Source organism: Pangasianodon hypophthalmus, chromosome 13 (assembly GCF_027358585.1).
Source record: "Pangasianodon hypophthalmus isolate fPanHyp1 chromosome 13, fPanHyp1.pri, whole genome shotgun sequence".
In the NCBI taxonomy this organism is placed as follows: domain Eukaryota; kingdom Metazoa; phylum Chordata; class Actinopteri; order Siluriformes; family Pangasiidae; genus Pangasianodon; species Pangasianodon hypophthalmus.
In genome coordinates, this window is record NC_069722.1 from 10,015,805 (window position 1) to 10,042,556 (window position 26,752).

Consider the following 26,752-nt stretch of genomic DNA (forward strand, 5'->3'; position numbering starts at 1 on the left):
TGTTTGTTTTTTCATATGACTGACCAGTTAAAAAATTCAATGATCACAGTTACGTTCAGTGAAGATGGGGTCAAAAAATCCATGTAATTCATGAGTTTGTTTTCTACTGTGGGGCATCAGCGTTATCAGCAACACATTAGATACTTACACATTGAAATATGATAACGCTGTTGAGTTTTAGCTCTTTAATGAGCCGGTGGAATCCAATAGTAGCGTTTTCTCTTCCACTGATTTTCTCAGATAAAAATAATCTACGGAGTGTCTTCAGAATGTTTTATAGGATCTGTCTTTTACCACAAAAAGAGTCTGTTCTGTCCATGATACACATGCACACTAATACATTTTATTTGTTTAATGGATGGTGAAAATCTCTTTGATTTGCATAGGCCTTTAATTTATTATTGGAAAAAAAAAACCTTAATGCTTGCTTGAGATGAATCTGTAATTTAATGCAGTCACTTAGGAAATGAATCTTTGCTTTTCCACTTCCATTGTACCTTCTCCTGTAGGCTGTCTGTTTCCTCCTTGTGGCCGGCCTCTGATTCCTCCTGTGCACGCCTCTGTGCTGTCTCCCTCTTCAGATACTCAATCTCTCTGCATCACACACACAGACACACACACACCAGTTACTGACCACACACAGACTACACAGACTAGCATTTGACACTTAACAGTACCTTATATCAGTAGCCTGTGCTAAAACAGCCTTGATATGAACAAACACCCCTTTTTTAATGCCCAAAATGTCATGTTTAACCTTTTTTTTGTACTAATTCGCATTTGTCAGTACAGCAGTGTTCTGACTTTTACACCACAGTGCACTCTGGTGGCTCTGGCCCCTATACTGCGCTCACTAAGTGCAAACAGTGCAACAGTGGATTTTAACTTCTTTTTCTTTCTAGAACAATATGAACAGGAAAAAGGAATATGAATATGAAAAATATGCACACAGTAAAAATTCTTTTTTAAGTAACGGCATCAGCACAAGTGTATTATGTGTCTGAGAAAATCTGTTTGGAAAAATTCAGTCTGGAACATACTGAGACACTCCCCAACACCCCTTAACTCTGCCCCCACATCTCAGTCTGTCCAGAAGAAAAACATGGCAGACACCGGTAAGCGCACAGCACAGCCAGATTTACTTTAAGCAAAAAGTCATGCCACACTTGCAAAAAAAAAAAAAAAATTAATGACAAGAAACAGTAAAATTAGAATAGATGTTGGTAGCACTTTTCCAAGAGGGAGGAATTTGTTATTAGCAAAGGGGATGAAGCTGGACATGGAATTAGCCACGTTGCTCCTGGAAAGGTATGTAAACACAATCTGTATAAAACGTTGACCTGTCTGAATGTCTGTTTTTACATAGCGAATCAAGTAGATACCTTTTTAGCACTTAGCGAGCCACGTCAGGTAATGCTTTAGATAAATCACCTTCATAGAAATGTATATAATGTTAGCTTCTGTGCAGCTAACAATGCTGACTAGCTAACACCTGTAGTGATGGTTGGATGAAGAACTGGATGGGATAGGAGCTCACTACAAAGAAAAACAAGACAGCAAAGGCACTCTTGACCATTCTCGCAAATCAGTATGAGCTGAGTATGAGTGTTAGAACTTAGTGATCAAGCTAAGGTCAGGATAAAATGCTAACAGAATCACTCAGCTAATTTTACTCCATTGGCCACTGTGGATTCTGGGGGTGTGATTAGTGTACATGGGCGTGAATGGGACGCAAGTCCATTTTTTAACAATTTTGTGGTACTTTGCCAACTAGAGCTTCAATCTTGACTAATCTTGACTAGTGCACCTTTAATTTTTCAGTATTAATAGTTCATTATCCAGGTTAAAATACTATGCTACATCACACTGAGTTTCCTTGTGTGAACACACAACCTGCACAAAAAGTATAAAGCTCATCAGAGGATCTGGTTTCATTTTTTTCATTATTCTCTAATCTTTCACTTTAAAACTACAAAGTCATGTTTAACTACATGCCACTGCCACCTGGCATTACACATCACGTTTCCCCCACAGCAGTCGTTCCACTCCCTGCCCACTCACTTCTGCTGGTACTCTTTGATGAGGCGTTTGGCTTTGCTGTATTTGCGCTCCAGTGTCTGGTACTGCGCCTGTGTCTCTTTAAGGTGCTCATCCACTGCCTGACACAGGCTCTGGGCCTCCATCCAGTAGCCCTCTAGCTTCTCCATGCGCTCCTTCGTCTCTCGCACGGTCTGCTCCAGCTGGGCCTTCTCCATCCTCCAACGCAGCTTTTCCTGCTCGGCATGAGCCAGCTGCGAAAGAGAAAGAGCAAAAAAAAGAAGGTGGAAACTCTCACTATGTCATCTGAAAACCTTTTATCATCTGCTAGCTTTTGTAAAGTTGAAACAGTTGTGATGTTCTTACCTTCCTTTTCAGCTGCTGGATCTCAGCCTGGGTCACGGCGTGCTTTATCTGGAGCTGGAGAGAGATCGATGGAGCAAATGCATGTGAGAGAGCGCACAATGGATGCTAGAAGTGAATTCTTGATATGCACTACACACATTTTTTTTTCTATACTGCACCTTTTATTCACCATAGTCTCTTGACCTGAATATATATATACTGACAAGCTGCACATTTTATTTTCTTCTCTCAACCTGAATCTCTTTGGTGAGGTCAGAACAAGAGGAAGACAAATGATCACCAGCAGCACTGACCTCTTTAAACTTGTGGGTGAGTTTCTCTGGGTCCATCTCCACAGGAGAAAGCATGTCCTCACTCTCAGCCAGGTCAAACACCTCGATAGTATTAGGGAACATGGGGCTCATCTCCTCATCCTCATCTGTGCCATACTCACCGGCCTGCACACACACACACACACACACACACACACACACACACACACAGAAAGAAAGAAAGAGAAAAAGCCTGATGATGTTTGTTCTTTCTAAATCTCATAGAAAATGGCTGGCCCTTGTGTGGAAAGGTAATTCATTAACCCAGTAACACTACTGAATTTCAGTACAGCTTCTGTTTAATAGTCTCACCATTAAAAATGACAGATAATCCATGGCAATCAGCAGCGGGGAGGAAACTGACTATGGTCCAAAACCCTGTTCTAATTTGTGCAATATTTTCACCTCAATGCCAGCTGTAAGATCAGTCCAAGGTTTTGATTCAATAAACTTGTAATATTTCCTGGTATTTCAGACACACATTGCTACAAATAATTCAAATTGTGGGTGCGTGTGATGCAGTCAAACATTAGTGACAATTCCATAAAAGGCCACAAGGTGGCAGAGTGTCTGAAGACACCAATTGGATATTGGTAAACTGTACATAAGATAAGGTCATAAATTTCACCCTCATTATCACTGGACTGCAGCACTAATCTCTGTAATACAGGCAACACAAATATCTTACATTTTATTTATAACAAACTGAGAACTAACATAACAGACAACCTCAAAAATCTATCTAAATCTAATTGGGCTAATGCTGGTCTTGGCACACAATATGCATGGACATAACATGAATAATTGGTGACATCCCAGTGTTTGCATGACAGAATCTCACCCCATCGAAAGCAAAGTGGGTGGAGACACATAATGAGTGCAGACGCTTCTGGACAGGTGTACTGCCTGATACAACTAAGCATCCTACCATGCTCTCTGGTGTGTACACAAATACTGAGCAGGCCAAGGTGACCACGATTTTGGATCAAGATGTCAAAAGTATGAGATCTATGTCATTTTAAAGATGGTTCAGTAACGGCTTCAGTCACAAAGACTACTCCACTGGCTGGGTTTCAACAGGAACAGAGACATCATTTAGGTCTATGGGAAAGGCTTAAGAGCATAAGAAAAATGTAAGAGTACAGCTGACAGCAAGAAAAGTTCATCAAGAACTACATACTGAAGGATGTTATAGTAGGGTTGCAGTGCATAAACCCCTCATTGCAAAGCCGAACACACATTTGAGAGCTCAGTGGTGCAAAAACCATTAGCACCAGCCTACAGAGAAAAAAAAAAAGTGTTATAGTCAGATGAGTCATGCTTCACTATATTCTTCACAATTACAAGAATTTCGTTGATCAAACAAGCTGCTGTAGTCCCAAAACCTGGCTTCCACCTTCAGTGATTCCTGGGCCTTTAAACAATACACTCGTGCTACAAATAGAGACAGCAGATGTACAATGACTGAGTCACAGCACTGTGTCACTGTGAAGAAGAGGAACCCATTCCTACAAACCCCTAGCCTAAATGTTAGTGCTGTTAGGAAACTTCAGAACAAAAATACAGAGCAAAAGTACTGCGTTCCACTAAAACAGACTAGCTTTAATTTGCTTTGCATGAAACATCTGCCAAATGTCAATGTAAATGATCTGAGAGGACATATTTGTGTCATAGCACAGATCTACGTGCACTGTTTGCAGCTACATAAGTATCTACTCAGATTAAATGCACACTGACGACAATTAATTTGAGAAATCAGAAATGATGCGTTGTCTTTCATGGGAAAAAAGGGTAAAGATAAAATACAAAGACAATACTGTCTCGCTGGGGCTCTAATCTGGTTATTCATGTCAAATTCCCAAAATCTGTCCATAGCATTCATCCATTTGATTTTGGACATTAAAACTGATGTTTATAGAGGTTTGCGTGGATGAGGCAGGAGATGAGCTGAATGTTCTGGAAGTGTGAGACTGCCACAATCTTGAATCATCTCAGACACTGTGTGTGGAGGAAACACAGAGCCAGCTTTCTCTTTCATGCCCACGTCCTACCCGACCTGATCACAGCACATCCTCCGCTGCTGAATTATTTACCACTTGCTTTACACCCAAACGCGTCACACATGGAGGAGGAGCAGAGGAAGGTTTGGCTGGAAAACCCAGTGTGACGGATGAAGGTGTGAATACCGTGTGTGAATACAGGACCAATAATACTCACCTGCTTTCTGCAAATAACCAGCACAAAATTAAACTAATGAAAGAGTACTCCAGAAACATCTACAAGCCCCTGTCAAATTATTCCCAAATTATACAGCTTTTTATGATTAGCAGTAACTTCTGATGTCAACTTAATCCCAAATACAAAGGAAAGAACGATGTTCATCTTTTCACTTCTTTTCGTCTTCTTCAATATAGGTAATTCCAAATAATTTCACACTCATTCAGACTTAAAACTGTATCCAGCATTTTGCATACATGATTTCCAGGCCTATAATTTGTGTGGTCAAGACAGAGTGAAACGAATTAGCAGAGTGGCTGCACTACGATGATATAATCACGATTTTCAGCAGTCACCATCGACAAGTAAACCGTCTATGTGCTGTAAGATCTAGTCCTCTGGTTAATTAACCTTTACACTCTGCTTCGCTGTGTGATAGTAGGAAGTTAAATATTACAAAATAAAAGCTCGTTTTAAATAAGCACTAATTGCACTGCTTCTACACAGTTACGCACTCCTGTAGTATAATGCTATCTTAATCACTGTAGCTGCTATTTAAACCAGCTGGATGCAAGAAGCAAGCAGGCAAAAAATCTCAAAAAATCTCTTACCATATTTATGTTGCTAGCTGTGTCCCTACAAAAATATATCCTGCGACATTTGTTACCCGTGACTAAAAATAAAAGGGTTGCAGAAACAATCCACTTTATCACTTTCTAACCTTTTTTTCCAGCTTCACTCTCGTTATGTTGCTGAGGAGAAGCCGTTGCCAATCATTATGCAACCTGACACTTACACACCCACACAGTCCTTATCAGGCGGAAACTAGTAGCTTTAATGATAATTAAATTGTAGTTATGGGTATACAGATCCTGAAGCTACACTTTGGGACAGATCCTTAGTATAGCAACATTTAGAACCATGCTGAAAGGGTTTACTTTGTGTACACAAACTGAAAATACAGTGATCAAGTAATGAAGTGATGATATGATGATATGATGAAGAGTTCCTCCTGTCTGACTGTCTTTCTCTGTGCTGTGGCCCAAAAGTTTAAACTTCCACCTGAATTAAATTTCCGGATTCTACATGTTTAATATTAGCTGTAAACCATCTTTGTTCTGGCTACTACCTGGCCCTGTGTTGAGGAAGTGAGAAAGATATCAGCCTCTTGCCAGCTGTGTGTGAAACATTTCTGTATGGGTGTGTGAAGCCTAACCTCTTCATCCTCCTCCATGTACTGGTTATAGCGCTGCTCCATCATCTCCCTCTGCCAGCGTTCCTGCTCCAACGTCTGCTGGATCAGCTGCGCTACCTCACTCTGCTCACCGGGCTTCTCTCGGCCAATGATAAACCTGCAATACACACATTGGTGACATCTGAATATAGTAAGCCATCTTTTAGCTTTAGCACCCCATCATCATGGAATGACTTGTGCAATTAATCTCATTATCAGATTTTAAGCAATTCATCAGTATGATTGCTCCTGTTTTTTAATTGTTTTGCAATGCTTTTTCAGTGTTATTTCTTATGTCCTGTGTCTGAATGTTGTTTGTGGTCACTCTTATGCTTGTTTTCTTGGCATACACAATGAGAAAACAGTCAGAAATATGACAACAGTGGAAACCAGTCTACACTATGTGTTTATTTTGTAACCCACAATGAAATTTCAGCCACCTGGCATTTTTTTAATGGCCAATTAAACTGCATTAAACTGACACAGAAAGACAGCAACATAAAGTGTACACTTGCTACCCTGGGGTAGCTCTTCCAGCAAAAGCACTGCTTCTGCATTCAGTGGCAATGAATCTAATCTAATCCACAGCTGTGCCAAATGGCATCTATAGCCCAGGGTTCCAGTTGGCCTCTCTCCAGTCTCGCTATGCAATGCACTAATCAGTGGACGAGTCTGCTCTGAGCAGCAATACAGGAAAAGACAGTTATGGCAGGAAAGCACATGAGACGTATGCACCAGAGCACATGACCAGAGCGGTGGTGTTGCTATATGATAAAGATGGCATTTGTAACAACGAGAAGCTACTACTGCTAAAACTCGGAAGGAAGCTGGGGGAAGGTGAAAGAGTCTTTGAGTGAAGGGTTAAATTTTCATGTCTGATTGGGAACCTGAAAAGTTTCACCATGCTTTTTTGACAATTCACACCCAAGCCCATTTCTCATGTGCACTTTGGGAAAGGGGCTTGGGTGTGAATTGTAAAGTAAACGGGTAAACAGGACTAAACAGGGAGGAGTTAAATGTAACCTGCAGGTTCATGTATGGACAGAAGGCAATGAAGTCACACTGATGCCCTCAGTCCATTTTTTAAATTTCATAATGTTCAGGTATTCAAGACAAAAATCATTTGATGTTAGTTGTCTAAAGTAAGTCCACTGGAACATACAATTTCCTAAATATTGGCAAAAAAAGTCATGTCACCTGATGTATGAAAAGGTCTAAATATATGTCATCTAAATTTTTTTAAATCATGGATTTCTTTCTTTCATAAATAACAAAATATTCTCGAAGTGTTAGTGTGTATACACAGTTAACAATCTTGAACAATTTTTTTTCTGGACACCTGACCATCACACCCATATGTAGGACTTCTCCAAACTGTTGCCACAAATTTGTAAGCACACAATTGTATAGAAAGCTTGTGTATGCTGTAGCATTAAAATTTCGCTTTACTGGAACTGAAGGGCCCAAACCTATTGGTACCCCTGAGCATAATCGGTGAATAGGAAGCCATTTGGGATTCTGTCTAAAACACTAGTTTGGTTATTTAATTTATTCAGTCGGATGTCTGTTTTTCACTCGCTAGCCTTAAACGGAAAATGTCAAATTATAATTATTAAACTGGTTCTGTTTTTTTCTATGCATTTGAGTACTCGACTACAAAAATTACTCAAAACACCTACTGGTAGTGGACAAACTCAAGTATTTGCAACGTAAATTCTATCAAATCTATTGATTTTTTTATATGTCCCATCTTGTATACACAGACTTTCATGGCAAATGTGACTGATATTTTTTAAAGGCTACAAAAAGCCTGAACATCACTGGTTAAAATACTGATAAGAACACTTATGTTTTTTGTTTTGAGTGTGAAAGAGCTTTCAGAAACTATGTTGTCCGTCAAAAATAAAGCGGCAGTTGAATTTTTGAATATGCATAACTGATAACACAGAGCCCACTGAACTGTCTCTGAGATAAGATTCTTTTGTATATATGTGAGAGTGATTGACATTGCTCAAGCTTGGCTGAGTTCTGTAAGAAAACAGTAGGATGGAGAAATGCACTTTTCTGCTTACAACATAATCTAATCTATTTAAAGATTAAATTGTAATTTAACTTGCACAAAGAAAACTCTCTATTTGGTATCTTATATCATTGCACACTAAGAACAATGCACTAAAATCCATGCAAATAGTCCTGAAATGTGTTTCTTTTCATGGAAAAAAACAAGCACATGCTGTGGATAAAATGTGTCCTTTTTTAGAATGGTGTAGGTTCAGATTTCAGCACACAAGCATGAACATTATGCAATAACAGCAAGTAGGAACTATCTTACAACACTGAAGGGTAAGATTGATTTCAGCCATTGGTTAGTGATACAATCAGTAAAGATTCCTCTGACTTGCTGAAGTCAAGAACTATCTATTTTTTACAGATCCTCAGTAAACCAGTATATACACTTACTGGCCAATTAATCCTGCTCATTCCTACAATAATGCAATCATGTGTCAGCAGCACAATGCATAAAATCACAAAGATCAAGAACTTCTGTTAATGTTCGGATTAATCTTCAGAGTGGGGAAAGATTGGAAATTTGGAAAAAGACCAGGCGATGTTTTTCCAATCTTCAGCTGTCCAGTTTGGGTGAGCCTGTGCCCACTGTAGCCTCAGATTACTGTTCTTGGCTGACAGGAGTGGAACACAATGTGGTCTTTTGCTGCTGTAGCCTGTCCACCTCAAGGTTCTGCATAACTGTGCATTCTGAGATTCTTTTCTGCTCACCATGGTTTTAATGAGTGGTTATTTGAGTTACCATTAGCCTTCATGTCTCAACCTTCTGATGGCTTCTGACCTTTCTTGTTTTTCGCACCATTCTATGTAAACTCTAGAGACTGTTGTGTGTAAAAATCCAGGAGATCGACAGTTTCCAAAATACTCAAACCAGCCCATCTAGCGCCAACAACAATGCCACAGTCAAAGTAGCTGAGATGTTTCCCAATTATAATGTCTGATGTGAACATTAACAGAAACTCTTGACCTGCGCTGCTGCCACATGATGTGCAGGTGTACAGATGTTCCTAATAAAGTGGATGGTGAGTGTTGTTTATAACTGTAGGGATGTCTAATGATTTGGCTACTGACACACACATTCTTACTGATACACTCCATTTACAGTACGTACATTACAAGTGTAACAGTGGCATGCTTTTGCTTACTTGACAGTGCCGGTGGTGTTTCTCAGGACAGATGCGGCAAAATTCTGCGTTACACCCACCAGACTGGTGCCGTCGACCTCAACTATCAGGTCATTCACCTGGATCCTGGTGGCGGGGAAACAAGACAGCTTTCAGGAACATGAGATACAGACCAGTCTTAGTAATTCTGTTAAGCCGTTTTCCCATGACGAGTGTATTAATTCATTAAGCACCTTTATTAATTTCACTATTACAGTAATGAATAATTGGGAAAATTAGATTCACAGTTGCTGAGCTGAGTCATCGTCTACAATTACTACTTTAACTGTAAATACACACTGAGTTGTTATATCATAAGAGGCTCTGAAAGAAACCTAAAACATTTAGGGCTAACATTAAGGGAGGAGCCAGCCTTCAGTAATTCATGGCTATTAAAATAATTTGCTACTCTCTGCCTCCTCTATCATAAAGAGTGGATCTTTGTGTGTAGCTTACTTTCTTACTTGTTTAGGCTAGTTCAGATGGCCAGTGAGGGACTGATGTGGGATCTAATGCCTGTCCCACTGTTTGAATGAAAGTGGAGGACATTATATACATGGTCTCTGCATGTGCTAGTGCTATTGGGCACTCACAGAAACATAGCATGGTTGGCTTTACAATCCATAATGGGCAATCTGGGAAAACCTGTCAGTTGTTGTTGTGGCAGAACTCTGGCAAATAACAAGAAAAAGCCAAAAAAGTTTTGACCAAAATTTTCCAAATTTAAAATTCCAAATGGACCATTTTTCTGTTTAAAAAAAACAAAGTGGTAACAGTCTGCACAAAGTCTGCCTAAAGACATCTAAAACCTTGCTAGCAAAGTGTGATTTGCTCACACAGTAAATTTCATGCCTTGATCAAGTTTGAAATAGCTTTTGGCCAAAGTGAAACTTACATACAAATCAAATCAGTTCAGTTTGTAATCGGATAATAGCTCTCAAAATGTCTGTGAGCCACCCTCTGCATGCTTCCTTTTCACTTTTTTGGGTAACCAGACTTTCATTGTGAGATACATGCAAAAAAAAAAAAAATTCAGGAAAGTCTGGAGTTTTCAGAAATACCAACAGCAAAAAAAATGTCAAAATTTCACCATGTAAAGAGTTTTCACATTTAGCATCAGCTGTGTTGAGTTCAGGTTTACCTGATTACCAAGTCTCTGTTCTCTCTATGTTAGAAAAAGTGACTGTCCTTTTTAGTGAGTTGAAGATTCTTGATTAAGTATAACTGAAGCTATAAACAAACAGAATCAGATCTCTGGTCTGTTTTGTGGCTCTATATCTGTTTAATATATTTCTGACCTTCCGTCACGGTGAGCAGCACCTCCCTCTGTCACAGTCTTGACGAAGATTCCAAGTTTCTCCAGGCCCATGTCTGCGCCAGCGCCCATTCCGATGATACTGATCCCCAACCCGTCGCCATCTGACCGTGTAGAACCGCACAGAAAGATCCTCATGGTTTCAACAGTACTATACTATCAGTAGTTTTATCATAAAGTTCTTTATTTGCAAGTGAAGAGTAATTACATTAATGATGTTCTGTTCCAGAGCAGTTGTTTTAACAGATAAATTACATGAGCTACCACAAACATTTAATGGATCAGTTTGGTATGAGCTACAGCCTTTTCTGTGCAACTGCTATCAATTAGGGGACTGGCTTTCCATAAAATGCCTCAGATAATCAGTAAAATCTGTGCCAAAAGCTTTACACATACAAGATTTACATAAAAGCTTTTGTAATTATAGCGTTTAGTGATCTGACTTAGATTGTAGTATTAATAGTGTAACCACCCAGCAGCGATTCTGCATTAAACCTGAGCTAAAGCGAGGAATTAAATGTGTTACCTTTCTCCAGTTCTACGGGGAAAAGGTCCAGCCTCTCCACTCTCTTCTCCAGCTCATACTCAGCTGAGGCTGCCATAGGGTCGACGTCATCGTTACGCCGGTCATAATCCTCATTGGAGTACGTGGTGAACACCTGGAGGTCAAAGGTAAAGCAGCAGGATGAAATATGGAAGCTTAGTATATCAGAACACTAAGACAGGTGAAATAGTAGAATGGGAATCCACTTTTACTGTTTTCTTAAACTCAGGACTCATAATTTATGATGTAAAACGCATCCCTGAGGATACTAAAATCCTGCCTCGTCTCTCTGTTTATGAAAAGACATGGGGTAGAAATCCTTTAGCTAGCCTACCAGGTAAGTGAAAGCTCTAATATGCTGGCCAGTCCCATGAATTGGTGAGTAGGCAAGAAAAAAGGTAGCTAACATAATGTAATAAAGTATGGTGAGCTAGCTAGTGAGATACATCAGTATAGACACAAACGAGTATAAATTCCAGTGCAGAAAACAATCTGGCCATAGTCTTTATCGTTTTCTACAAAAGTATCTGAGGAAGTATCACGGTGGTGCCCTCAGTGAAGAGTCAGCAAATTGCTGGTCAATGTTTGGCGAAGAGCTGTGGTGTTCTCTCTGCACATCACACATAAAGCGTGTTATTAAAGTCTGGCTAGCGTTTTTTTTCTTTCTACATGTCTACAGCAGTGAGGTAAACTGCATGTTATGATAGCAGGAGATTTATATGGCAGCTTTAGTTTTTCCACAAACCTGCATGTTCCTAATTCCTGAGAGATTGTATGTCATCCATACATGCTAATTAATCTGCCTAGTAAAACCTGATGTTTTAGTAAAACCAGTGAGTGGTAAGATTCAGAACGAGTAGCGCATGCTATGTTTACAGCATTGAGGTGTGTCACACTGCTGTAAAGCACATTTGTTGAAATATACACACCAAAAAAATGTTTGTTTTGCCAAAGTCAATAGCAAGTAGAGTTTTTTTCTTTCTGTGGTAGCTGAATGACGAAAAAACACCAGTAACCGCTAGCCTACTAAATCTAACTACTTTTCTGCTGATAAAAAAAAACTGATAGCCTGGACATGTAATCTTCTTGTCCCGGGTGCCCAGGCTAGTGATTTGTCCACCCCTGAGACACCAAGAGGAAGCAGGCAGGTCAGTATGTAGGCTTCTCAGATAACACTAGCACCTACAGACGTGGATCTGTGGCTATAGATGATGGAGGGAAATGCCTAATGAAATTATCTAATCTGACTCTCTTCTCTTCATGACAGGATACATTCCATTTTTGAAAGCACTCAACAGAACCTATGGAAGGTTTATATATCTCTCTCCCTGTGTGTGTGTCTGTGTGTGTGTGTGTGTGTGTGTGTGTGTACTTGGCTGTAATGGCAAAACCTTTCAGCTGGAGATTATTCAAGCTGTACCTTAATGTAGACTAAAACATACTACAAACTTCAAACCAGAATGAATGATTCATCAAATGCACTGAAAAGCTTAGATTGCAAATTAATTTGCTTACCAGAAAAGAAATTCTGGGCGTTGATAAAAGGAAGTGTGCCTCACTGGGCTGTGTAAACATTCCTGCCATAGTATTTTACACACAGTAATACATTTATGGATGAGGGCAGAATGAGAGAAGAATGAGAGGAGGACACAAGTGAGAGATAATTAAGAGTCGGCATCAGGAGAATTGAGTTCATCTACTGGACAGAGTTATTGGCTTCTCTTACTAATCGGAAAATACTTGTTTCTGTTTAAACACCTCATCCATCTCTGATGGCGCTTTCATGTTGCTCATAGTGCATCAAGTGTGGCGATTTACAAAAAGACATGCTCCATTCATCTTGTTCCCGTACAGAGTCATTGCAGTCACGCAGCATTCAGTCGACTCCCAGTCACGGGTCAAAATCAATGTGTCTCTCTTGCATTCAAAGTCTGTAAAATTATTAGTAATTATTAATATTAATGTGTAAAGTAAAGACTGGAAAAATCACTAGCCCGTGTGCCTGAAACAAGAAGATTCCATGTCCTGGTAATTATTTTCTTTATTCATAGTTGCAAGTAGTGTTAACAATCAGAGAAAAAACTAAGTCTTACCCCCATTGACTTTTGGAAAACGAAAGTTTTCATTTGATTTAATGTACGTTTAAACCTATTGCACTTTATGATGGCATCACACACGCCAATGCTGTAAGTGAATCCCAACGCCTGCTGCACTACACACATCAGCTTTTACTAGTTGGATAAATTAGCATGGACAGATGACCTACGAGCTTTTCTGAATCAGGAACATGCAGGTTTATGGAAATACTGGCTAAAGGTAGAGCAATTTTTACTAAGCAGATGACAGATGATCTTTTCAGAATCAGGAACATGTAGGTAGGTGGACACACTGACAAATCCGAGCAAAATAATGCGCAGAGTGAAGCTGTCATATCACTCTCCTCTGCTAGCACCCCATGCAGTCAGCTTGTGGTGAAACATGCCAAGAGAAAACAAAGACACTATCCAGACACTAATATTATTTTTACTTGCAATGCAAGAAAGAACACTGTGGCTCATAGCCAAAGAGTTCGCCAACGACTTCATGACTTTTTGTCGAGGTCACAAACACGATGTGCTACATTAAAAAAAAAATTATCAGAAGGATCCTCAGTTGTCTTTTCCCCAGGAATTTATATACTCATTTGTTTCCCTTAGTCTGTATTAATGTACTTAACAATGACATTTACATTTACCACATTTGGCTGACACTTTCATCCAAAGCAACTTACAAGTGATACAGTTGAGCATTTGAGGTTTGTTAAAAGCCTTGCTCAAAGACCCAACCATAGAGGCTCGGTGGTGCTCATGACCTTCATTCCAATTAGTAGCCCAGTGTGTTAACCACTGAGTTACCACAGCCAACAAGTCATTTACAACCCTGGAGCTTACATTTAAGTCACTTACAAGTGCATCTATATGTACATGTACATGACAGAATAGTCAATAAGTGTAGCTACAAGGTAAGTGTACCTACTATAGTGGTACACTGAGTGATTGAAAAGTCTACCAGCCATGGAATAACTGCTGAGCAGTGGCATTATGGTATAATTTCAATAGATGGAGGCAAGGGAAACTGGTCAATTGCTGATTAAACAGATGTGCTTCAGTTATTAACAGTATACCTACAAATAACACCTATATTAGATATTTTATGGTGAGATGACAACACATATATACTCCGAAACGTTGTTTTTTTAATGACTAGCACCTCGTATTTGCCAGTTAATGTCACTACTGATTTTAACAAATAAAAACAAACTTTTTATTGGATGTAATTTTGTTTGACCATTTTGAAAGATAATGAAATAAAAACAGCTCTCTGTAGTCGACTCTGAGTTCTGGATCCAGGATCCATCCAATAACTTTATAGAAGGTAGAAAGGTGCAAATGTCAGATTAGGGGACACAGGAAAAGAATAAAAAAAAAAACACCTATTTCTCTACTCACACTTTCTCCATTCGTCCTATTCAGTCTAGACATTTTACTATGTAGATGTCGAATCTAGAAATGTTCAAACAATGCTGTTCTAACCAGGTTTAGGTAAATCTGGTTTGATACATCATTTCTCTCTATCTCTTTATCCCTTTGTTCATCTCACCCTCTCAGTGTTACTTCAAATTATGTCAGAGTCTCTGTGTCATGCAAAAGATTATACTGCAAGCGTGTCAGTATCTTTCACTTCTGACCGGATTATCAGTTGTTCCTGTTCATCATCTTCCTTATTTTATTGCTTCATGTTTTACTTCCTTTGCTCTTCTCACTCTAGTGCTCTCTTCCTCTTTGTTAAAGCCCTCCTGTGGCCTAACTGTCAGCTGTTTGTGCTCTCATCTCTGCTCACTCGTAGCTTTATCATTCTGAAGTCATATACATCACTCTTCTACCGTTATCATCTAACCATGCCGCTCAGTCCGCATCCCACCCAGAGTAAAACATGAAGCCTTTATTCTGTTTTTTCTCATTCCTCTTCAACTCATCTCTAGCTCTACCAAAAGCACTCTGTGTGTGTACATATGTGTGTGTGCATGTGTGTGTGTGTGTGTGTGTGTGTGTGGAGGACAGCAGCAGGCAAAGCCATCGCCCCTCACTATGAATGCCATCGCTTTGGTCACATGGTCCCATCTCCATGGCAACCCCCAGGCTTTCCCTCTTTCTCTCTCTCTCTGTCTATCTCTCTGTCTTTCTCACACACAAGCACACACTCCTTTTTTCATCTCCATCTCTTCTTTTTTTGAGGAATTGTCACTGATGCAATTTCACACATACATACACACTCAATCTGATGAAGTCTATCACGATTGTCAGTCCAACTCAAACATATCCATCTACATTCTTCATGTTTCTTGACATGATCTTTCTGCTCATATTCTGCTCTATTCCAGCTGCTATCCAGATTTTCATGAGAAACGTGTGTTTGGGCTCTGTGTATAACACTGTGTGCGTGTGTGTCTTCTTGGAGTCTCTCTCTCACCAGATGTGCCTGAGAGACACATGCATGACCTCTGTGATATATCTTCAAGGGAACTTAACAGGTGGAGAAGATAGATGAGAAGAGGAGAGGAAAGGAAAAGAGGAGAATAAAGGGGGAGCAGAAAAACAGAAGAGAATGGAGGAGAGGAGAGAGAACATGTGCTAAGAACAGAGGCAGAATGAGACGAGAGGAGGAGAGGTGATAAAAAAAAAAGATGAGACAAGACAAAACAAAAGAAGACTGAAGATGGGACAAGATGAAATATGACAAGGTGAGAGACAAGGAGACAAAACGAGAAGTTGCGGAAAGAAGGGCAGAGAAGACAAGATGAGATGAGACAGCATGAAGCAAAATGAAACAGTATAAACAGACAAAAGATGAGACAGGGAAAGAAGAGACGAGATGAGAAGGGACAAAACAAATGAGAGACAGCGAGATGAGACAAGAAGTGTGGGGGCTTTGTATCAGCTCTGCCTAACAAACAGCTCATACATGCTGAAAATTCAAAGCTCTACCATTTAATCAACATCACACACAGCCATGCTCAGTTTCCTCAGCCTGACTTGTGTGTGTGTGTGTCCGTATAGAAAGCAGCTGGTCTGGCTACTGTTATTTCTCAGTTCTGCTTGACTCAGCCATTCCCGAGGTCCCGTAGGCATGCAGAGGACGGTGCTGATGCGTTAGCATAATAGCCAAAGTCTGCTTCTCATACAAACACACAGTGCAACTATGCATAGCTAACCAAATATACACACACATGCACACTTATACACACACACGGTTAAAAAGGTACAACCTGCTATAGCCTAGCAGACTCTCACACCTAGACCCACATGCACCCATACCCACACATACTATACAAGGTACACCTATGAATAGTAGAGCCTAGTACTGACACACAAAATCAGTCTGTCACACCCACATACAGTACACTCCTCACACACCCACACACATACAGAGAATGTAATTACTTCTATTGCTTCTAAATCTTACATGGAGGAGGATGAATATTACAGAATAGCGCAGTACGCACAAAAAACCCATTATGCATTAGTAGAATAATAATAGTATTAAACATTTCTATTCCACCACTATCTAATTTGTACATCACTACCCTTGGAGTTCACTTAACTAATGCTGTAAATGCTGCATATATATTCAGTGGCAACTTTAATAGGAATGCCTGTACAGTAGAAGCTTGAAAGAACTTCGCCTGGTCTTTTTTTCACTCTTCAGCTGTCCAGTTTTGGTGAGTCTATGCCTTCTGTAGCCTCAGGTTCCTGAGGCTCACTAGAGTGGAACCTGATTCTAATGTCCACTTCAAGGTTTCGTGTTCAGCCATCTGTGTTGTGTGTACTTTTTTGTTGTGTGTATGCTTTTCTTTTGTAAAGACTGGTTATTTGAGTTACGGTAATCAGTCTGGCCATTCTCCTCTGACCTCTTTCATCCACAAGGCCCACAGAACTGCTGCTCGCTGGATGTTTTTTTGTTTATCGCACCGTTCTGTGTAAACGCTGTTGTGAGATTGTTGTGCGTGAAAATCCCAGGAGAGCAGCAGTTTCTGAAATACTCAAACCATCCCATCTGGCACCAACAACGTGCCCTGGTCACAAGCTCTTGACCTGTATCCCGAGTGCTGCTGCTACATGATTGGCTGTTTGGATAACTGTATGAAAGTGTAGGTGTTCTGGTACAGGCTCCTATTAAACTGGCTGGTGAGTGTATACCCACATACACACACCTGCCTTACTGTCCTTGTGCAGAGTTTTCGTTGACATAATTATTAATGCAACTAATTAAAGCTAAACGTAACCAAAACCATAACCACAATAACCAAAATGAAACAGGCTGACTCTTTTAGGTTTATAAATAAAAGCTGCTGTCTGATTTGGCAGGTCCCTACAAGGTCAAAAATATCAGATATTCCTATCCTTGTGGGAACATTTTGTCCCCAACCAAAATATAAGAACATACCCACACACACTGGCACAGAAACCTGTAAAATTCAACAGCTTTTTCTAATAGGCAGCACATGTGTCTAGTGAGTCTGTGCGCCTATATGTAATCTGTGTCTAGTCAAGAAAACCACTTGACTGAGTATGAGGGAATGCACACAACTGTGAGTGCATTTTCCCTCACTTGCAGCTCTTCCCTGTTTTGGAACAGGCAGCTGCTTTCACGCCTCTCACATGACCAGAGAAAACCAGGCAATCCAGGCTCTATTTTGACACCCTGAGCCTGGTTGCTATGGAGATCGCCTTTATGTGCAGAAAGGCGACAACACAAACACACACACACACAACATGAAGTGCTCACAGGAGAGCCCCCAGGCATTGGAGGAGGTTGCGACAACTATTCTTAGCACTGCGGGGTTTGTCCATTGACTCCAGTCTAGAACAGCAAGCGTCCTGTATTTCTAGAAACAAAAGAAAATACATGCATGCATGTGACTGCACTGCAGGACAGGCTAGACGTAGAACAGAGACAGACAACAATATGGGAGAAGGACCAGCATTTATTTATTTATATATTTATAGAAATACGTTTATTAGCTAGCCTACCTAGTCCCGTTATTTGGTTGCCTAGAAACTGTGCACTTAATGTCCCACTCAAATGCAGATGAGGTGAGCGAGTATTTAGCTGACCTATCATATCATGGATAAATGCATGCTTGTACCTTTTCACTTGTTTATATTCTGAAGAGCCACTGATGTTGCTTTGGCAATTTTAACTGTCACTCACTTTGGTTTGAATTAAAATAGTCCTGAACCTGTTAATTATAAACCATTAAAATATATCTATGTAGGATGATAAACATTTAAAATAATGTTTTTAATGCCCTAGAAGTGACTAAAATTTCCTAACAACATCTCTACACATTTACCCATGATGAAAATGAAGATATTTAAGTTTCTTTATGTTTCTTCTGGAGTCCTGGAGACTCCAGTTTCTATTTAACGGCTTAGAAAATATGCTTAACATTGTTTTATTAACTTAATACTTCACAACTTTTCCTAATCATATGTGAACTGCTTACAAGAATGGATATGACTTCAAAAGTTCCAAAGTTCTTTATATAAATAAGACGTAGGTTTTTTGGCAGGTCTTTATAGGTATGTTTGTTCATGTATAACCTATAGACCATAAAATACTTAATTATTTGGTGTAGTACTAACAGGGGATTTCATGCTAATTTACGTTTCAACAGCTTTCTGTAATCTGCAGCATAAAAGCTAAAGGGAATGGTTAAGGCTTCAATCATTTTCCGGCTAATGTGTTATATAGTATACAGTGTTAAATATAGACATTAGCGTCTCTGAAACACGAAACTATGAATACGTAAAGGAAACCTCAACAACACACAAGGGATGACTATACAAAAATATGCCGTTTGAAAATCTCCCTGCAATGCTGAATACCTTTATATCACTAACATTAACTAATTTAGCTAGTTGGCTAGTTACCTGCTAGCATAATACCTCACACTTTCTCCTAGACCTAGGAGGAATTTCAATAAGACTCTTATTCTCAGTGACTTATATAACCATAGACATGCACATTAAAATATATCAAAAGACCCAAGAGTCTTTCATCAATAACATTAGCTTAGCTAGCTGGCTTGTTAACTAGCTAGCAACCTAGCTAACCTAGCTCTAGTTTTCACAGGCAGACTTCAGGGATTTCAATATCTGTCACAATTTATATAACAGCAGCCAAACCTGTTACAATTTAAAAATTAACACTATTTATTTATTTAATGCTTAAAGTAACATTAGCTATAAAAATTGTGGCACTTGCTTACTCACCGAGCTGCCACCTCAAGCTCTCCAAATCAGTCCTGCTATTAAAGTTGTGTTATCAAATTAGACCAAAAATCAATATAATTGGAACCAGCCATCCAAAAGACAAAATACATTTAAACATTAACAACACTATATTAACTTGAAAAAGAGTCGAATGTAATTCAACCAACATCTAGTCAGCTATAATAAAGACTGTGGTTAATATAATTGTAATTAAAATTGGGCCTACCAGAATGGATTCTCAGTGGAAGTTTATACATGTATATAGGGGTTGCAACAATACAGGTCACAATGCCACAAGAATTATATAAACCAACTGGAGTGGGCTCAGAAATATAGCAAATGAAAAATTGTTTAGCAGTGAAGGACAGCAGAGAGTTTTATTCTCTGGCAGACAGCTAGGACAGGAGAAAAAAATATGCTGGACTGAGCAGTCTACTGAGTCATTTGTCCTCCAGGCAAAAACAAATAAAACACAGATAGCCCAGTCACATCATCTGCTTGCCCTGTCAACCCAGGCAAGAGGTTTCTGCTGAATAAACTCTGACAATACATGTGAAACTCAATTCTTAAGAATATGACTTCACTACATATCAACACACAGCTGTACAGCTGTCACTACTAGAATGAGGCCAGTTTTTATAGTTTTTATAGTTAGACATTTTAAAAATCTTTCAATATCTAAACCAGAGATGCAAATAATCTTTGCTGCAACGGAATATGGCCTTGCTCTTTCTCACAAGCATATAGGCAGAGACCAAAGAAGAAACAGGAAGCCAGCTACAACAACAGGAAGTTGTGGATTGTGATCAGCAGGGGAAACATTGTGAAACCACCATGTTAGTCTAACATATAGAGATACTCACATGGCCAGGGTGTATCTCAACTCTTACTTCTGCCACAGAGCATAGAAACAGTTCTCGAGTCAAAAATCAAACAGAAAATTTGTGCATTATTGACACTCAGTGAGGCTTCATCATTAACATTTTAAAGATTCTCATTATATTTAGCATTCCTGTCTATTGACTTTTTTATGGCTGCTGTATAACATTGTCTTACAGGCAAATGGCTTTTATAACCTGAATGTATGCCCCAGGCTCTTCACGCTACAAAACATCAGAGAAGGAAAAGCATCTATTGTTCTGTTTGAAAGAAAAGGTGGATAATCACAAAAATTTCCATGGCTTTTGGATATGCTAGGAGACACAAATAATTCTGCATTACACAAACATAAAAACAAATGTAACCATTTTTGGACAATAAGCCTTTATTCAGCATCTATGGAAATCTAACAGCATCTAAGAAAAAAAAAATCCTGTAGAGGATGCTAGTGATGCACATCTGTTTAGAACGGCAGACAAGCAAATGCTGAATCAGTCCTCTGGTCCCTGATTAAAGCCCCTATTAACCCCATTTTCTCCCAAGTTGGTCATTGCGATTTCCCACCCACCAGCTAGCTGTCTCTACCCTGTTATATGACATCCGGCAGCCAGGGATAGTACATGCTTCCTCTAAGATACTCTGAGTAACTGAACACACTCGGAGGAAAGCGCTAACTGCCCTCTTCTGCATACGAGAGCTCACGTGCACCCACGATTCAATAGTGTCACTCTGAGTGGCATGGGAGCGTAATGCCATGCTTCCCATCCAGAACCCTTCTGTTCACATTTAAAATGCTTAGAATCCAGTCTAAGTCAAATTGTTAATTCGGACCTATGTCCAGCAATGTACATGTGAGTTTAATACATACACAGCTGTGTATTATAGCATATAAGGAAGCAATATCATAAATGCTAATCCTACATGTCGGTAATGAATAAATAATCTGAATTATTTGTGACATGCTTACTGATAGAGGCTTTTTCCTGCTTTGAGAGTCAATCATTAAAGCATGGAATGGTCCTGACAGAGGCTGACAGAGTCCTGATGAGGTCAGATCATCAGAGAGAGGCACAGAGAGTACTGCAGCTCTCCTCTTCTGATTCACTACACCACTGATGGAGGAAGGTGTGAAAAAGAGAGACGAAGTGAGACAGAGCAGTGTTTTACTGTTCAGTGCAATTAAAGTGTTTGTCGTCTCCAGGTTTGAGATGAATGGCACAGGATGCGTGGCCAAAAAGAGGAGTGACTGATTACGAGCTTCCTGAAGAGCCTAATAAAGTGATAGTCTAATCGAGCGTTTGTCTTTTTTCATGATGTTCTAGCCAGATGGCTTTCACCAGACTTTATTTATTTCTGAACTACAGCAACCCAGGGGGACTGTTCACAGGGCATTTTCCTGATGAATATTTTCGATTAAATCAGCTTGACTCTGGGATGAGAGATTTAGCATTGATTGTTATAAAGTCTTTTCAGTTATGCCAGTTTTATAATTCAAACATTTGCACAACAGCACTTTTCCTTTTCTGATACTGATCCTTTATTTTTCTTTAACTACAAGGTTTTAAACGAGTGATTTTAACTGAAGCACTTCATGTAAGATGGCCATCTAAAATGACCTTACCTAAACTGCTCAAACACTTTACTGCACTACAGGAAGAACTACATAACCATTACCATGACTTACAAAAAATTACAGCTTTTTTATTGTGTGCGAAGTATTTCCACACAGCTGACATGATAGGAACTCCCACACGTGCTTTGCTAAATATCTGCTGTTATGGTAACTTAGGTGGCTACTATTATTATCGCATGGCCTACTTTGTGTGCTTTATACCACAGTGTTGTTGAAGTGTTGAACCTGATTGGCTCTGATAGTAGTGCCGGCTGCAAGGCACATCACGGGAAATGGCTCTGGTGAAGCTTTCTCTATTTAACATTTATGAAAGAAGACTTCAAACAGTATCAGTGCTTTGAGATAAAGATGTGCGTTTAAGTTTCCACCATGGGAAGAGTCTTCAGGACAGAGGACCTACGTTATGTGACAAGCTCAAGAGAGAGAGAGAGAGAGAGAGAGAGAGAGAGAGGGAGAGAGAGAAAAATATGTTCTTTAATAATTAAACAATTGTAATCACGGGCAAATTTCTCTGAGGAATAAAGCACTTCAGGACATGCTGTTATAGGAAAATAATCAACTCTGGCGTAGCAATGGCCCCCTGCATTGTGCCAGACCACATCACTCCACCCCATCGTTGATTACTTTTCTCCAACAGCAAACCCTGTTATGTTATTTTCCTTTCTTATATTACATTTCATTACAAGCAAGTCTGATCAGTCTTTTTTCCCTCTGATATCTGATCCAACATTTTTAACTAGTACTGTCCTGATATTGATACTGGATATTGGATTGTGGAATCTCTTATATAGAAACACATACCTGTTTATCACCATTGAACACATAAGTAATGTTACTTCATATTTTTTATTTATTTTTTTATTTATTTTACTTTTTTTTACTGTTTAGATTGCAAAAATGGCAAAGGATCAACATCTACTAAATCTAAATCTACTAATCATTTATGACATGGTTTAACAAGTATGTAAACCTATGATTGTAAAATATAACGATTAATCGTGTTCACTTCAAATAATCCTGATTACCTCAAATAAATGCAATAAGACAAAATTATGACAAAATTGTTACAGGCATACTCATTGGTTTCATTGGTGTAACATCTAAAAATAAATGATTTGACAAAAAAGAGCATAAATGAAATGTATTGCAATACCAATACAATATCATGATATTGCATATAGAAGCACCAATACACTCAGTACGGAGCACCAGGCCACATTATAGAACACACATAATCTACAGATGAAGGCCATTGAAGTGGATACATTCACAAATATAAAATAATCAGTAGTGTGTTGTTTCTGTAATCACCAGGCTGGATGTTGTTCTGATAACACAGGCAGGTTTTGTCACGCAAAGCTAAAAGTATTAACCTAAATTCTTTGTCTCTGACTGACTGAGGGCAGAAAAAGTCACCTGTCTTTTCACCTCAATCTCTTTACCTGTGCAAAACCAGCCTCAAATCTGCAAAACTAATCAAGTCAATGGACAACAGAAGCATAACATGATGATATTCATACATGAATCCCATATTAGTGTTGATGGATTGGAGGCAAGGCGGGGTAATGCTCTAATCTGGCTGGATGTGACACTAATCCCCGAGAGTCAGGCTCCTAGATTAATCTCGCACAGGAAGTGTGGCCATGTGCTACTCCTGATCTCCGACACGACTGAATCAGGTACAGCAGTACTGCTGGGTTTTAAAACGTTCACTGCCTTCTTAATTAAACGCACCTAACTTTTGGTACAACATGTATGAAAGATATTACTCATCTTTTTCCATGCACCATCTCCATCAGTTATCTTTCCATTAATGGTAGATGGTGTGACAAACTATGAATAGCAACAAATGAGCTACAGCAGACCTACAAAGTGCACCTCTAAATACTTAAGCAAACGAGGCCCCTATGTAGTAAAAGTCTGCATGTGTAAAAACACAAGCAAACATGATAACACCCGCTAAAAAATGTGCAAGGTGATTTACAAACAGGATCGATGAAGGGTTGCAACTTTCAAATGCATAAAATAGCATGTCTTATACATTTTGTGTTTCTACTTACAGGGAGGTGTCTATGCGAATAGATTAATTAAGCACCCACAAAGTCATTTACTAAGATTTAAAGTCTGTTCGTGTATAACGCAAAATAAAGTGCGCAAAATAAACCTACCGAAAGGCAGGTATTATATTTTTGTACGCATTTCTTCTGCCAGTTACAAGAAAGGCCTCTCAAAATAATGAGAATGCTTTTAAAAATGATAAAAATAATGTCTGCAGTAAGCTTGGTTTCCTGTTCAGTATTCACCACACATTTCTGCTTCCGATGACAGCAGCAGTTAAAAAGCACGTGAAAAGGTTAGCGATAGGACTTCCAGAGCCAGAGCACTCGGCTCAGTTCACCAGTAAGAGCCGACTCTTTTTGTACCCACATGACTCACTGCGATTTTCTTTCAAAACCAGCCAAATGTGTCATTCTTTGCCTATTTATAGTTTAAATTGTTTAATAAAATATTGTGATTATCAAAAGTGTGTTATACTTATTACTTTTCATTTCATTTAAATTAATGTAAAAACAGTGAGGTGCTACGTATTTCCATTGCCTAATACAGCAATTGTTCCTGTATTAATATTATTATTCTGTTATGTCTGCATTTAACTTTGACTGAAGTCCAAATTGATGGAGATTTGTGTCCATTCACTGTGATATTCACCTCCCAAATACACTACGCTACACATTATAACTAGCACCAGTGCAGTCGGACCTTCATGCAGCCTCAGGAGAAAAGAGTCAAACACACATCTTAATATTCTCACTACAGTGTTATATGCCAAAACAACAGCATCTGAGTTCACTGGATGTGGATGTGATTAACAGAGAGAATCTTGATTACAGATTACTGATGAATTTTCCATGTTGACATTTCCAAAAAAAAAAAAAAAGAAAAGCTCTTCAGAGTCGACTCCAGACGTTCACATAAAAGAGCCGACTCAAAGGGTCAGCTCGTTTGCATTACTACTTTGCATTACATTATAAATAGAACGCACACTCATGCCTACACTTCTTATTTTACATTTACGCTGCTTTTCGATGCCTCTTACTGCTGTTAATTGCTGTTATACTTGAAGCACGATTATGCATGGCAAGTTTTATTCTACTCTTCAGTGAGTCTCTCAACGATATAAACTCGCCTTTCAAAACATAGCGCACATAATAATATTATTTAAATATTCTTTCTTGCCATTACTTTTCCTGTGTCGTCATTACTAATTTTTCTTTGCAAATCACCTCCAGCATGCTCACTTACTGTGCACACAATTTATCATCTATTATACAATGATCTTATTCCAAAAAAAAAATCAAGGCCTCTGTGTATATCAGTAGTAATGTGGGATGAGGGATGAAAGCTTACCTTAGCGTGTCTAGTTCTGAAATGCGGATTGGATATCTCGCACTGAAAAAGTCTACATTTTTAAAACTGTATTTAAAATGTCTCATGTCTACTAGAGCCAATATGTAGCTGTTTACTTCCTGGTAAGTAAGGCCAGAAGATCAGGGCACAGTGACAGAGGCAATTATGGCCATACTCTGAGTTTTCTCAATGGATGCTGTCAACAAGGGTAAGGACCTATGATTTTATACACACAAAAAAAACATCACACCAATACAGTATTATCTGAAGTTATTTGAGTTACTTACTGGGTATACTGCAACAGTCCACCTTCTATTAATGCTATCTTTACTACTGATATGTAACAAGCAATAGACAGCCTTTATAGTTATTTAGTTATAAATTCTATATAGTTGTATTCTATATAGTTAGTTTTCATCAGTTTTAAACCTTCATACAATCAAATACCATGGAACTGCTGAATTCTGATTGGTTCAGAATGCATTTATGAGTCTTCTATAACAGCATGGTTATAGACAAGTAGTGCTGACTGCAAAGCAAATTACATATACTGCTTACGTATGCACTTGTAACACATTACCGTTTCTATAGTAACAACTAACAAGATTTATGTATGAACATTTATCAAAGGAGACTGTAGTGTCAGCACTTTGTAACACTCAAATGCAAAGAAAAAGAGAAAAAAAACAAGGCAGTGAATGTTGGTGCGGGATCAACTGTTTAGAGCTGCTATAACATAAATGACTGGTTTCGCAGAGGTACCACACCATTACATGTAACTATAAATGTATGTAAATTACAACATACGTTTCTTTTCTTTCAGTTGCTGTGGTATGAAAAACTTCAGAACACACTCATTTATGTATGACTGGTCAGAAGATGTTGATTACGTTTCCTTTGACGATAGTTCCAGCTGCAAAGTTTATATTAATGTGCAAGTCCTAATACGTTACTTTTTTATGTATGGTGGACACTCCAAATGAACTTGTGCACAATTGTTGATAGGTTTTGTGTGAAGAGATGTTTATTTAGCATTTTGGAATGAATCTCCAGTGCTTTGTAACAATCACAGACTACACTGTTCCTTAAAGATTTCTGACCCAGGAAAGTCTTCGTTTCACGGACATTACATAACATTAAACCTAACCATAAATGGTATGAACTACACAACTACACAACAGATTATGCTTTATTACTACATAGAATCTCTATATCTAGAATAATCCCTATTCTTCTTGCACATCAGCATCGTTTGACTCAATT

At 38.9% G+C, this 26,752-nt stretch overlaps 1 protein-coding gene across 1 annotated transcript in view; it reads right to left on the reverse strand.

The window, feature by feature from the left end:
- ppp1r9ba (protein phosphatase 1, regulatory subunit 9Ba) overlaps nucleotides 1-26,752 on the reverse strand; it is a 42,793-nt gene that overhangs the window by 1,813 nt on the left and 14,228 nt on the right. Inside the window, exons 3-10 of the mRNA XM_026916517.3 lie at nucleotides 11,237-11,369; nucleotides 10,694-10,814; nucleotides 9,378-9,482; nucleotides 6,148-6,283; nucleotides 2,697-2,840; nucleotides 2,404-2,457; nucleotides 2,062-2,291; nucleotides 498-594 (exon numbers count right to left, since the gene is read on the reverse strand). Of these exons, the coding sequence (XP_026772318.1) occupies nucleotides 498-594; nucleotides 2,062-2,291; nucleotides 2,404-2,457; nucleotides 2,697-2,840; nucleotides 6,148-6,283; nucleotides 9,378-9,482; nucleotides 10,694-10,814; nucleotides 11,237-11,369 (1,020 nt within the window). The remainder of the gene's footprint in view (nucleotides 1-497; nucleotides 595-2,061; nucleotides 2,292-2,403; nucleotides 2,458-2,696; nucleotides 2,841-6,147; nucleotides 6,284-9,377; nucleotides 9,483-10,693; nucleotides 10,815-11,236; nucleotides 11,370-26,752) is intronic.